We start from the raw sequence: 14,800 nt of genomic DNA on the forward strand, positions 1-14,800 counted from the left end.
CCAGCTACAACTGTAAAAAGCACTACCACACGATGCAGTATGGCGTAATTTTGCTGATTTTAGCAAGGCAAAAACAACGATAAAGCTGATTAAAAAACCATGTATAAAAAATTAACAACATGCAACGTAATGATGAAATACTTCATGGGTTTATCCTTAACATAACCGGCTTACTGCTGGATGAACTCTGTTCTGCATTCTTCTTTCAAAAGCAAAACTTAAATTTCTTAGAGGAGTTGTTTTACAGATTTTTTCGTTCATTTCATGAAGCTATGGGAGCATTATGGTGAAATATTACTGGCAATAATATGGCAAAGTCTAGTAGTGACGTGAAAATAGAGAGGTCGCCTCAGCATGTTATAATGTAACTTATTCTACGTACCTCAGAACTGCATAAGTTACCATTGTTATCAGGATCAGCAGAGAAGCAATTCCGGCAGCAGCAAATACAATAAACCGCATAGCGCCATGGAGCGACTTAAGGAACCTTGCACCCTGAGTTGTCTCCACAGACGCTCCTGGCTTGCTTACATTCTACAAACGATGGAAAAAAGCGAGTTAAAGTTGACGCTAGTTCATTTAAATTCAATTCGAGTATCTAACAAGGAGAAGAAACGAGGAAGGGTAACAAATAGGAGTAACAAGGAGGAGTAAGGATGGCCCTGTGGTAACACTCGTGCCTCCCAACTCTACGGACCCAGGATCGCATGCTAAATTCTTATGTGGGCTGAGTGTCAGTTGATCTCAATCTTACTCCGAGGGTTTTTCTCCGGGCACTGCGGTTTTTGTCCCCCAGCAAAATCGACTCCCAACTTATTCCATCTGGCTGCGCTGCTGTGCTCCGAGGTCATACATGGGTCGTGTTGAGAGACCGAGCGTCCAGCCGGCTGCACAGCACCTTTGGTACGACCTCGTTGAGCTGCGCCCTTAGCAATTCAGTCCCCAGGGCGATTAGTAGGCCAGATATATTTCAAGATATATACATTTAACACCAACAGAATTTTGGTTTGAAAAAATAAGATATTTCTTCACTGGATGAGAACAGTTTAAAAAGGAGGCAACATTTCCTACCATAACATACTCAAGTCAAATGCCCGGAATCACTTGTGATGCAGATAAAGGAAGAAAGAAAAATGTCATGCAATCTTGGAGGGGGTGGGGACCACGAACTTATCTTAGCAGCAGGGCTGGCATGAGCAAGATTATTTCAACAAAAATTAATTTCCTCTACTTCCTTTTGTCTCCCGGAAAAAAAAAAAACGTACACTTGAATTGACTGAATTGTATTGAAGACCGCGTCGAAGAAGCGCATTGGGATATAGAAATGCGCTTAATAAGAATTTATTATTATTATTATCATCATCATCATCATCATCATCATTATCATTATTATTATTATTATTATTATTATTATTATTATTATTATTATTATTATTATTATTATTATTATTCGGTTGACAACGCGCGCGATAGTGGAGTGGGTTGAGGTGTTATTCACCCCGTTAGCTTCTTACCATCATGACAGCAACGATGTTACTGTTTACACGCTGTAAGCACTTCGTGACGGTACTGTTGCCTTGAAATGAAACTTGACTGCAGTCCACATTCTCCTTCCAGCTACCAAACCCACCTACGGACAAAACTTGGTGAGTACTATCCAGTACCACAGGATCAAAACTTACAGTATAGACTGGATTCTCGATACTCGATTTTTGCTTCAAGATGGTGAAGACTCGGTTAAGAATCGAGGATCATGAAGCTTTGAAATATGCTTAACTCGAAAAGAGTTCAAGGAAGCGATTAGTTTGAAATGTTATCCGTCTTCTCGCCCAAACCCGCTCAGAAGGGGCGTGGCGTGAAGGCCCTTCTTGGCCGGTTTGGGCGAGAAGACTAGGGAAACGATTTATCGTTGTGTAACAACGCATGCAATGCCTACATAACACAACTCAGTTTCCCTTAGAATATCCAATGAATGAGTTTTTCCCCATTTGGTCTTTATGAAACATTTTGGTTTCAAAGCCTCACCATTTGCACTGAAATTCCAGTAGACTGATAACGGTTGCTTTCCTTTCTGTTCAAACACAAAAATAACAATAGCTTATCCGTTAGATGAAACAGCCGAACAAACTTCATCTACCTTGGATAGATTCAAGTACGCAATAATTGTTAAACGAAACCTCAGCATTCGTTTCTAGCAAAATTAAAATTGATTTTCATCATTAAGGTTTCATCGTATGGTTAAGTGTAATGAGTGAGGGATATGTTCATTTGTATTTCGCAACTCTTTAATGAAGTGCTTAAGAATGCAGGATATATGAAATAGTCAAATATTTAAGCAGCCCAGTCAAAATGGTTTTGAGTAGTAGGCATCTGTCCCTTGCCTGGTAGGGGGGGGGGGGGGGGTCTTCCTCAGCTTACAGGTACATGTAACACTAATCAAGGTCTTTTTTCCTCAAATGCCTGCTATTTCCCACCAGTAGCTTTATTCAGAAAGTGTGAACATATAGGTGTTTGATACAAACGCGACCATTTGCAGTCGATAATGGTAAGTTAATAGTCAAAATAATGCAAACTAAGTCCTTATGAAATCGACATTTTTAAATCAAAGTCTTCAAATCCTTAGGCCCGGTTCAAACGTCGAACTTTTCATGTGGGCCGAATCTAATGCAAAAGAGCGAAAACAATTTATTTTTCTCATTTGCATTAGATTCGGCACATGAAAAGTTCGACGTTTGAACCGGGCGTTAGAAATACATTGTATAAATGCAAAATTATAGGTTTCTAAGTCGACATACCAGCTATCTTACGAAAGAATTTAGAAATTTTCGGTCGGGAGAAGCAGTGGAATCGTCTCCACGAGCTCGTTTAGATGGAGGTTTTTCCGATTAGATGCCATCTTACTGCACGAGCGTCGACTGCTGACCGTTCATGTGGCTCACTTTCCCACGTCATCCCCAGGCCCCAGTAACCCCGCCGTTCAGCATACAAGAGTCAGTTCGTGACAAAAATTACTCGAATTTTCGGCTCGATTCACCAAAAGAAACGTTGATGTATATTTCTTTGTTTCATTGAATTCTGGTCTAATGGAGACTTCACATTAGTAGGCGGCAGATATTTCGTTGTAGGAGGCAGATTTTGACTGGGCTGTTAACATACGGAGATGGTTACGAAACTCGGCAAGTTTCTTTGTTTTGTGTTTTTGTTCGCTGTTTTGCTGGCTCAAAGTAAGGAATTTTGTAGAGCCCCAAAAAGCAAATTGTAATCGAGATAATGACAAAAAAAGTAAACTTTAGAACAAACCTGCTGGTTTTTCAATTTGAATATAACTGGCAGTGGCTTGGAAACATTTGTCAACTTGACACCTCCTGAAACAAAAAGGGCGCATATCAGAAAAGTTCACTCGTACTGTAACTGATTTTCACACTCCGCGTAATTCGAGCTCGGCAAAAGTCAAATAAAAAAGATAATTCTCTACGACACACTGATTGCTTTTAAGCTCATGGTGTCCGTGGAGCACATAAAATGGTTGTTAAAGCGGAAAGTCATGAAGGGGGTTAAATCTCTTCATTTACGTCCAGTATAACTACTGCGCCTGGGCCCGTTTTCGGGTCCAAAAAGCCACTTGTGAAATCGCCAAACGCTAGTTTTGGAAAGCCGATCTTCTAACATGCTCTCAAGGTATCAAAAAGCAACTGAAACTGACTGTGAAGTTTGACGATTTAAATCCTCTTCGTTTTTGAAATAGAGAGGGAGCTGTGAAACCCGAAAATGGCTCGTAAAATTTTGGGACGAAACGGGCGCTTGTTTTTTTTTTTTGCGTAGTTTTTACAAAGCACAAGGCTGCAGTGGTTTCCAGGTTGGCCTCCAAATAAACGAACAACTAAACTACATGCAACAGGGCCGCTTTTGCGAGTCATGCGAGTCTCACTTTAAGTCTAAGCACCCATTTCATATAGTTATTATTATTATTTATTTATTTGTTTGAGCAGGTTGAAGTTTTGGCAGCTATTCAGCTGATGTGGACCTGCTATACCCACCCACTCATAAACTCGCAGAGAACAGCCACAACACCGGGAACTTCATCCCCTACTCTTCTCGAATAGTGTGTGGGTTCTTTAACGTCCCACAGGGAACTAATGAACATGGAAGATATTTGTGAGATGGGGCCTACGGTTTATAGTACTTATCCGAGAAGACTTGAAAGTCTAACCGTTTGCGGAAGTAATTACAAAGGCAGCACTTTCTCCTTAGTCATTTAAAGACCCTGAGTGTTGGTCCGGCCGGAGTCGAACTCACGGCCTCCCGCATGGCAGCCCGGTGCTCAACCAACTGAGCCACCGGTGTGCGGTGCTGTTAAAGAGTATTTAAGTTTAAGCACCCATTTCAAAACGGTTAGCTTTCAATGATGACTGCGTGGCTCGCATGTTGGCTTGCATGGCTCCCATATTGTACAACCTTGCCAAATAAAGGCTTTACATGAAGTACTCCATACTGCTCTCACCAAGCTGAAGTGAAACCACACTACTCGTAACCACAGTCATTTGTCCACTTTCACTTCTCTTTTTAACTTGTGGGAAAAGTTTACTGTTAGAGAACACACTGAACTGAATGAAACTATTTTCATCGGAAGAGATCTGCGAGTACCATGATGATGGAAGATAAACGGAAGTGTCAACAGCCTGCAAGCAAAATCAAATGATTACTGTTATGGGTGGAGCTTCCGAGCTAGCTGACGTCTCTTTTCTTTTTTGCGTTCGCTGGCCTGACGAGTATGGGAAAAGAGACTTCTGCCATGGGTCGGGACCCACTATGCTCCAACCGCCGTCAACAACCTTGGACGGCTCTCTTCAAAACACATACCGCATGATATGTTTGCTGACCCTGAATTGAGCCCCCTGTGTTCCGCACAGTCCTTTACAGTAATTCAGCTGTTAAGTGAGCCCACACAACATGAAGTATCACGTGAGGATTCGGTTGCTAAGTAACCGCCGCGCATGCTCAACATCTTGAGTTTCGACCCATGAAAGAGGTCTCCGTACTCGTCAGCCCAGTCAAAGCAAAAGAAAAGGAACCTCTGCTAGCAGGGAAAGACGGGTCTAAAACACATGTCATATTCCATAGGTCAAGACTACAAGTCTCTGCTCCACTAATGAACAGCTAACCAAAAGGTTACCCCTAGACCTGAAACAACATTTTTGTGGATTGATTAAGGCTAGGAGACACTTTTGGTGTTGTTTATTTATCTCTAACACGGTGACATGGACACTGACCTGTGTTTTAGGCACGCAGTTACTGTTATTCAGCAATTTGGCCATAATTATTATCGAAATGGGTCATCCTGGTTTGTTGCTAGGGTTCAATAGAATTAAAAATTGAAGCGCAGCCAGGATTAGGCATATTAAAATACAATAAAAAACGTTCTCTGGCTAAAAATTTTGAAAAAGAATATAAGCTTTCGGCTGTCGATCTACAGCCTTCCACGGATAAAACGTTGAATGTAAATTAGTGAAATATATACAGAAAAGGCGAGATAAAAATGATAAAAGAACAGAGTAAAGGTATGAAAAATGGTGGCTATTGTTTAAAAAGAATTTTATACTGATTAGGAATCGGCTTAAAGTTATTGTCAGCATGCTTGGTAGAAGAGGTGTGCCAGGCCTCTAGAGTTTTCCTAACACGAAAAGAGCCTTTGTCGATAACTCGAGAATGATTCAAATCAATGCGATGACCGAAAGACCACGCATGTTTCGCAATGTTTGACCCATTAGCACATGTTTTTACATTCCTAACGTGTTCTTTCTTGCGGGTTTCAAAGCAACGGCCAGGATAACACGATCACTATTGATGTTTACCGCAAAGCAACTCACACGGACAGATATTTAGACTTTTCTTCTCACCACGACAAACGCCACAAGATCAGCACAGCTGAGACCCTCCTACACCGCGCAATTAAACTCCCAAGTACACCGCAAGGGAAAAATACCGAAATCAATCACGTCTTTGATGCTCTACGAGCCAACAACTATCCCTCCTTTGTTATTTCCAATATCTTAAAGCAGAAATTCTCCAAACCACCCACACATGCCATCCCTTCACCTGAAGAATTGGTTGGCATGTTTTTTAAATGGTTTACGCCTCAAGAGAACCCTAACGGTTTTGCTGTCCTTCCTTTTATCAATGGTGTTACGCAACCTCTAACAAGAATTCTTCGAAGACACGATATCCGAGTTGTAAATAAGCCCCTCAAGACTTTACAACAAGAATTCCTTTCTCCTAAATTCAGACCAGCTATTGAACATCAACCCAACGTGGTATATAAAATACCCTGTGCCGATTGTGATTGGTGTTATATAGGTGAAACTGGCCGTTGCTTTGAAACCCGCAAGAAAGAACACGTTAGGAATGTAAAAACATGTGCTAATGGGTCAAACATTGCGAAACATGCGTGGTCTTTCGGTCATCGCATTGATTTGAATCATTCTCGAGTTATCGACAAAGGCTCTTTTCGTGTTAGGAAAACTCTAGAGGCCTGGCACACCTCTTCTACCAAGCATGCTGACAATAACTTTAAGCCGATTCCTAATCAGTATAAAATTCTTTTTAAACAATAGCCACCATTTTTCATACCTTTACTCTGTTCTTTTATCATTTTTATCTCGCCTTTTCTGTATATATTTCACTAATTTACATTCAACGTTTTATCCGTGGAAGGCTGTAGATCGACAGCCGAAAGCTTGTATTCTTTTTCAAAATGGTTCAATAGAACATTGTCATCATCTTTCAAGTAATATTGGAGGAACCCAAGTGGCTAGTGGGTCATCAAGTTTGCTTGCCCAACGGGTACTAAAGCTGTTTTGTAAACCCAACCCTAACCTAGATATACATGTAACCATAAACCTGCCTTAGGCTTACTATTCTACTAGTCTCAATGAGCAACATGTTCTCTACCTTGAATTGACGATTATCGTTAATTGTTAATTTGCTTTCAATTTACTATTATCGTTAATTTAGGACACTGTGTCCCAGGACTTGTGGTAGCAAATAAAAAGAAAAAAGTAAAAGCAGCCCCTGGAGAGGATTTGAGCCCGGATTTTGAACTTCGAAGGAAATGTTTTTATCCACTTAACCACTAAAGATCAACTGACTAAAAGTGTGCCGATTATTTACCAAAACTAATTAGTATATATATAAAATCATTGCTGAATAATGGTTAAGTCTAAAGCTTGATTTTAAAATGGTTAGCTTTCTCTTGAAGTTTGGTAACCGACATTTTTCACTGTGTAAGCTTGCTTCTTAGCGGCTGTTAATACACGTTTACAGTGGCACTTTTGGAAGAAAAAATTATTGACATTAATAAAAAATGACATCCTCGCAGTTAGTGACGTGGTAGTCTAGTGGTTAAGTGAAGGGGTTATTAATTACACGTTCCCAGGTTCGAGTCCTGCGAATCCAGACATTAGGGTTCCGCTTTTAAAAGAAATATGTTCATTTCCCATAATCCATATCAACCTTTCAGTGTTCTGAAATAACGATAATAGTAAATTGAAAGCAAATTAACAATTAACGATAATCGTCAATTCAAGGTAGAGAACATGTTGCAATGAGATGGTAAAACTGATTAAGTGTACCTTGCCCCACCCCATACTGCATCTAGCAGCCTGGCACTTTTTAAATAAAAAGCGTTAACAAGAGATGTCTTACCATTTGCTTCTCACAAGATGTGAAGTCTTTGCATGGCAGACAATCAATATTCGTGAAACTGGAGTGTATGCCGGTATCCACAAAACACATCTTGTTTCCAACATGATAATTTCGTTTGATTGGAATTAAGTAAGTGGCAATATTGTCTGATACATATGACACAATTTGCCCGATGTCTGAAGGAAATCTTGAATGCAAGGCAATGAGTTGTAGCACCATGCTGAAAGAGATAAAAGGCAGACACAAGTTCAAAAACGAATTTGCATCCCCATAGAGGAACACACTAATTTCAATGGAATTGTCATTGTTTTTTGTATCCTCCATAGAAAGAAGCATCTGCAGCTTTAGTCTGAAATCATCAAAATTTGAAGACCTTGTGACTACCACATAAACGTTTCCAGTCTTTTGTTTTGGTAGTTATACATTAGACAACTGTACATGTATCTTGGTCGACAGACTCTACGATCACAATGGCATGTAACATGAAATCTTGAGCTACATGTATCAGGAAGAAACCGGTCCCCAAATGGAAGAAATGATTGAAAATAAATAAGATTTGAGGGCGCATTCTGTGAAACGTCTCAAAATCATGTAAATAATATTCCTGTGCTAATTTTCAAATGTTTTTGTTACCATGGCTTAGAGTTGTTGAACAGCAAAATCTTTAAGAACCAACTTGATGCATTGAAAAGGTCGGGATAAGATCAAACGTCTGCTGTGAGATGGCTTATGGACTGAAGCAACCACGGTATGTATGGCACACCAAGGAGAAATTAGGAAAGACTACTGTACTTTTAGGTAACCAACAATGCTATGGTAGGCTACAAAAGAGAACTAAAAAGTAACCATACCAAAAAGACGCAATGCTAAAGCAAAGGCTAATTTTTGGCTTACTCTTATATGGGCCATTCAAATTTAAGTGTTGAATAGATGCTACAGGTTTGTTAAAAATATTGGCAACCGGTAATTGGAAACTGATCAGGAAATCTTCCACCTCATAAGCAAGTGTGTTGTTTTGTGTACCATTAAATACCCAAGACAATGTACATGTACATTTGTATTACCTTGGTCCATGTACAATATTTGCAAAGCATGTTTCCAAGGCAGGGGTATGCATTTTGAATTAGCTTCCTTTTTCACCTTGGGAGTGTGTCACAATTTGTAACATGCAAAATGACAAACTTAGGGAAACAACTAGGAAACCCTTCTGCACCTCGCTGAAATTAATTTTTGTTACAAATGGCAAGAACTAGAACTACACCAGTTCTGAGTGGACACTCAACCTAGGAACCAACCTTGAACAAGCTTTTGATCTCTCCTGAGCTGAACGCAAAAGTTTTTCGTCAGTTTCCATGATGTTGCTGACTGTCTTGACCAAGTTGTCATTCAACTGAAAATAAAACAATTGACATGGAAATAAAGATCACAAAGTACTCTGAAGTTTTCCTTACTCCACTTCAATTATTTTTTTCTTTCTTTCATTGTGAAATCTTAATTTAAACATTTTGTGTAAACAATTTATAATTACCATTACAGATCATTACTGATTTGCAAATCACAAGGAATGGCACAACCTTTAACGGCAATAAAATTTCGGTTTCTGCAAGTGTGAATGCCCGTGTTGAGTGCTACACTCAATCATGTACAAAGACAATGCATTCTTAGGAGGCCGAGTCATTGCTGTGACTTTTTCCTAAACCCAGCTCTCTTAAGAATTTAAATTCAGTTCATAACTTCAACCATAAATAAACAACGCTGTACTTGAAGTGCAGGCTTAAAACTGTGGCGGTTTGGTGGTAAGCAAACACACTGTTTTGATGCAGGGGACATAGTTTTCAACTGCTTAACCCATTGACACCTCAAATGCCTTAGGATGTCCCCAGTTGACAAGTAAACTTGTCTGGCATTAGACACAGTAAAATCTGTCAAGTGTCACTCCCAGGAGTCAATGGGTTAAAGTACATGTACGTAAGAAGAAAAAACGAAACTGAAGTAGACGAAGTTGAAGTAGCACTTCAACAGGGTAATGTCATAACCTTTTTAAAGTGCCCCTGTGACCAAAAAATCAATTCATATTTTTCTTTGGATTTCAAAACTATGTTAACAAAACACTAAGTGACCCACATTTTAAGCCTTGATTTCAAAAAGACACCTCTTTATTTTAACTGTAATTTTCCTATTTAATGGTCCGCCATTACTAACATTATGTTCTTGAGAGAGCTGGATCGAGGAGAAAATTAATGACGTCAAAGGCTCACTAGTTTAAGAATGCAATACGTGTGTACGCCGCAGAATTAATATGCAGCACGTGGGTTTTGGGCTTTCAGATTTTTAAACTCACGCTTTGCATAAATATTAAGCTGCATTCACACGCTGAAATTTTAAGCTAGTGAGCCTCTGATGTCACTTTCCCTGGATCCAACCGCCTGAGGTCCAATCGGCCAGTTTTGAATGTGAGTAATGGCGGACCGTGAAATCCAAAACTTACACTCAAAGTAAACGGCCTTTGGATAAAAATCAAAGCTCAAAATTTTGCCAGTCAGGTGTTAAGCAAACACACTTTCAAAATCTGAAGGAAAAAAGGAAGTGGTTTTTTTGATCAAAGGGGCACTTTAATGATTCCTGGTCAAAATTCAATGAATATTATGATTGCTTTCTACAACATGAACATTAGGTTTTCTATGTTCTACGCAAATTTATTGCAAAAGGATTATCCAAAGTATTTAGTATGTATACAACTCTTTCAAAAATGCTTCAATAAATGCTATTGATCGCAAACAAGCCACTCTTTTCTCAAGGGCTACTTGGATGAGTGGTTCCCACTCCAAGCGTTGCCATGAAAAGAGCACATGCACAGGAATGATGTAGTCAATGTACACGAAAACGAGGCCCAAAGCACCTGAAAAAAACCTAGAGGGGCGGCCAATTTGCAAATCTCAATTTCTGGCGCCTGCGAAGTGAAATTAGGATGCGTTCTTGAGGAACGAGAGAACGCAACATCTTTGAAACATATAACGAAAACCACAATAATACATTAATTGTTATTAATAATTTATTACGGTTTTATTGGTTTTTTATGGTCACTACACTGTAATCTGGATATTACTTACTATTTCGCTTCTTCCTATAGCATGACCCAAATTATCCACAATCTCAGCTGCGTATACTACATCCAAGGGATGACTGAATTCTGTCGCTCGACTTGAAATGTTCATTAATTGCTCACTCACTGATGCCACTGTTGAATCATTGACAGCTTTCTAATAAAATCAGCAATATAATGTAAAATACATGTAAATCAAATTACTGCATTATGTATGTACGTTTATGGCACTAAACATAAAAGCTTAAGGATAAGAGAGAGAGACAGAGAACAATTATTTAGGAGATCAGCCTCGTTCGTGATTAGCGGTACTTGTACATAATTATACACAGTAGCCCTTAATTGCAGGGCCATGATGCTCATTACGAACTTTTTTTCTTTCCCTTGATCAAATACATGTACATGTACCTGCATGTAGGTAAATCTCTCATTTGCAACCTTGTTTTAGGATCTTCAAGACAATTTAAAGTTATTTTGTTTGCATTAATAACTAAGGATTTTTTACCAAGCTATTTCTAAATGTGCTCTTACCCACAAAACTACACTTTGTCTAGGATTTAAAACCCACTACCAAAAGTGATTTTCTCGACATGCAGTCTTCATTTGCACTTAAAGGACTTAATGGGGCTAGGTCACGCAAGTTTAGGCAATTTTAGAACTGATCGAATGGTCATAGAATTAACTAAAATATCAAAATAACTTTCATTCAAAACTATAGAATAACTCTAACAAAACACAGGGAAGCCAAGAAGGGATATAGATGGACAAAACTGGAGAAGCAGCAGCATTCTATTATCTTTACAACATTAGATGTATCCGACGCCACCTATCCAAGGAATCTACGGAGACACTGATTCATGCCTTTATTTCATCAAGCCTGGATTATTGTATCAGTTTGTTCTGCAATATTCCAGCATACCAACTACAAAAACTGCAGAGAATTCAAAATGCTGCCACAAGACTCATCTTACAAGAAACCAAATTCTGCCATTTGCTCCACTTCCCATGACTTTGCATGGGCTGCCAGTTAAAGATACATGTAGAATTCATTTTAAAATACTTTTATTCACATTCAAAGCAATTAATCTTTTGGCACCATCTTATATACAGTATGTGACTTAGTCACCGTTAAGAAACCATCAATTTATAATTAATTTTAAGATCTACATAACAATAGTTTGGTACTAGATACCCCTAAAGTTAAATCATTAGCCAGACTAGGTGATAGAAGGTCTTTCAGCTTTGCTGCACCGAAACTTTGGAATAAACTTCCCACTTATATTAGGACCTCTGCAAGCATCACTAGTTTTAAATCACAGCTAAAGACGTATCTTTTTAGAGTAGCCTTTGATTTAAATTAAATATTATAACACTTATTTTTAAATTTTAAGGAACTCTGAACTAATTAATTATCTATTTTATTATATGTATGTAAGAATAGCGTTTTTTTATTAGTAGTTTGCATATTTTATTTATATTATTAGCTCATATTTATTTCCGATTAGTAGCATATAATCATCTTACATTATTAGTATTAGTATAATTATTTTATAGTTTATATTGTCACTATTTAGGGATATTTGTTGTAAGGCGCATTTGAAAACTTTAAGTTGATACCGGTACTTGCACAATATAAATGAATAAATGAATTGAATGAATGAATAAAAATTTGCAGTCACTGTGATTTTCGAGGCCTTTTTCACAATAAACTATGCTGCAAATGTTTGTGAAATAAATTATTGTACATACTTGAATTCCACTCAAAAAATGGTGGTTAAAACAGGGTACACCTTATCCCAAGATACATGTAAAATAAGCTGTGCACAAGATTTTAGAAAACATGGTTTCCTTTTTGAGCCCCTTTATGACTGCACTAACATACAGTACAATTTAGGACAGTTAAATAGCTGTAAAGGTACACTGTAACTAACAAAGCAAGCTTCAAATTTTCCATGATTTCAAACAAATTTACTGCAGCTGGAAATCTGGGCTTCATTGTAACTAGTACTGTATTCAATCTATAATTATTCTTCTCAAGTTACCTCCTTCAAGTCGTAAAGAGCACGGGTTATTTCATTTGCATGGACACATGGCTCTGCCTCCACTTCCAACCAATGACCTTTCACCGAGCAGTTTCGCCTGGCCATAATCGCACTATCTCTGTGATCCAAGAACTTGCTAATGATGCCTAAAGGACATGGCAAGAACGCGGCCCCTCCTGCTGCTGTGTCATGCCACTGAAAAGTCCCCTTTGAAGTGATTGTAGTTTCTGCATGACAAAACGGTGCATCTGTAGGGATAACTGAGAAATGGGAGCTTCTAGTAAACTGATAGCCCCCTGGATAGTTGACAATACAGCTATACTGTCCACTGTCCTCCACATTAAGTCCTTTCATTTCAACAGTAGTTGAGAGAACAACCTGGCTGGTATCAAGCTTGTACAGAACATTTCTGTGTTTGTTGTGGGGATTTAAAGGGAGTTGTTGATTGTCCTTGTACCAAGTCATCTGAATGTGTGGAATCCATGTAAACTTGCACTCAAAACTGTAACTGTCACCATTGAAAGCAATTTCATCACCTTCTGGGCCAAATGACATGACAGGCAGCTTAAGGTTTTCTATTGAGATGACAGAGATCACACTGTAAGTTCTTATATACACATTTACAATGAAAGTCATTTTGCCCAAATGAACATGACTAATGCATGACCAACTGTCTGCAATAATTATGGAGTTCTTGCTTAAAATTAGCACAACACTTTCAAGCAATAAACTACATATATATACAATGTACATACAGCTCATAAAAATGTTGCAGATTGGGGCTACACTGAAAGTAAATGGATGGAAAACACTATTAATTTTGTTCTTCATATTTAATGCATGAAATACTGTACAATGTACAAAGCGTTTTTCAATGATATTGGGCACTATCTACAATCCAATTTCCTATAAATCTAGCTGGAAAACAACACCACAACCCATGCTACATAAACTTAGCAAATAAAGCCAAGGTTTTCAGAATGTTTCCTTCCTCATTTCTTAGGGCGCTTTTCTTTTGCCAGAACTGGCCGGCCAGATCCGTCAATTTGCAAAGAAAATGCAACAATTTGAAACACTTGCATGATAATCCCTCGTATTCTTCTGGAGGAGTATATATCATCCTCAAAGTGTGTTAATTTGAAAGCGTTGTAGAGTTAGTCCTTCCAAATGCCCGGTCTGGCCTGTCAGTTCTGTCAAATGGAAAGCATCCTTAGACCAGACAAAAACCTCCCTAGCTACCCACTCCACAAGCCTGAGCTGGGAAATTACGTAGCCAGAATACAATGTATTTTCATTAGAAAGTATCTTCTTGAGAAAAAATTCTAAACTTGCAGTTGTGATTCATAATTCTGGTCATTTAGAGAGCTTCAAGCCCATAAAGTTCCATTTTTTGATGCAGTTAAATGTAATTTTCCCAGCCATGGGGGCAGTCTCCATCTACATGTAGGACTAGCAAGGCAGTTGATAGACAGATTGAGATAATATGGCAAAAAGGACTGTTATTGGCTTATTGGATACCCAATCTAGCCACAACTTCAAAACCCAAACCTAACCTAAAAAAGCTTGCTGTATCCTGCATAGCAGCAGAACTACTGGTAATAATACTGATCTACTACAGTTAAATGGATTATTAGATGTCTGACAAGCAAAAAAAGGTTATTCTTACCACAAACCATCTCCTTTTTGTTGAGCAGTTCTATTTTCCTATCTTCCACTGAAAAAGGGTGCTTACATCGCCCAAAGACAAACTGGCCTTGGCTTTTGCTTTTCAAGTTTGCCAGCCACTTTACCATCCACTTTAAATTGCAGTCACATATAAGAGGATTTTGCTGAAGATTACTGCAATTAAAATCGCAAAAAATGATAGCATTACATGTTGGGAACACTGCCTCTTCAGGACATCCTCTGTTTATCTTTACCTAAACTTTATTACATCAGTATAAGTAAAATGGTA

At 38.5% G+C, this 14,800-nt stretch overlaps 1 protein-coding gene across 1 annotated transcript in view; it reads right to left on the reverse strand.

The window, feature by feature from the left end:
* LOC138007018 (adhesion G protein-coupled receptor A3-like) overlaps window positions 1-14,800 on the reverse strand; it is a 42,141-nt gene that overhangs the window by 7,318 nt on the left and 20,023 nt on the right. The window contains exons 7-16 of the mRNA XM_068853689.1: window positions 14,513-14,685; window positions 12,847-13,421; window positions 10,812-10,961; window positions 8,997-9,091; window positions 7,702-7,921; window positions 4,502-4,679; window positions 3,301-3,365; window positions 2,026-2,071; window positions 1,515-1,630; window positions 383-534 (exon numbers count right to left, since the gene is read on the reverse strand). Of these exons, the coding sequence (XP_068709790.1) occupies window positions 383-534; window positions 1,515-1,630; window positions 2,026-2,071; window positions 3,301-3,365; window positions 4,502-4,679; window positions 7,702-7,921; window positions 8,997-9,091; window positions 10,812-10,961; window positions 12,847-13,421; window positions 14,513-14,685 (1,770 nt within the window). The remainder of the gene's footprint in view (window positions 1-382; window positions 535-1,514; window positions 1,631-2,025; window positions 2,072-3,300; window positions 3,366-4,501; window positions 4,680-7,701; window positions 7,922-8,996; window positions 9,092-10,811; window positions 10,962-12,846; window positions 13,422-14,512; window positions 14,686-14,800) is intronic.

Source organism: Montipora foliosa, chromosome 6, assembly GCF_036669935.1.
Source record: "Montipora foliosa isolate CH-2021 chromosome 6, ASM3666993v2, whole genome shotgun sequence".
NCBI classification, from domain to species: Eukaryota; Metazoa; Cnidaria; class Anthozoa; order Scleractinia; family Acroporidae; genus Montipora; species Montipora foliosa.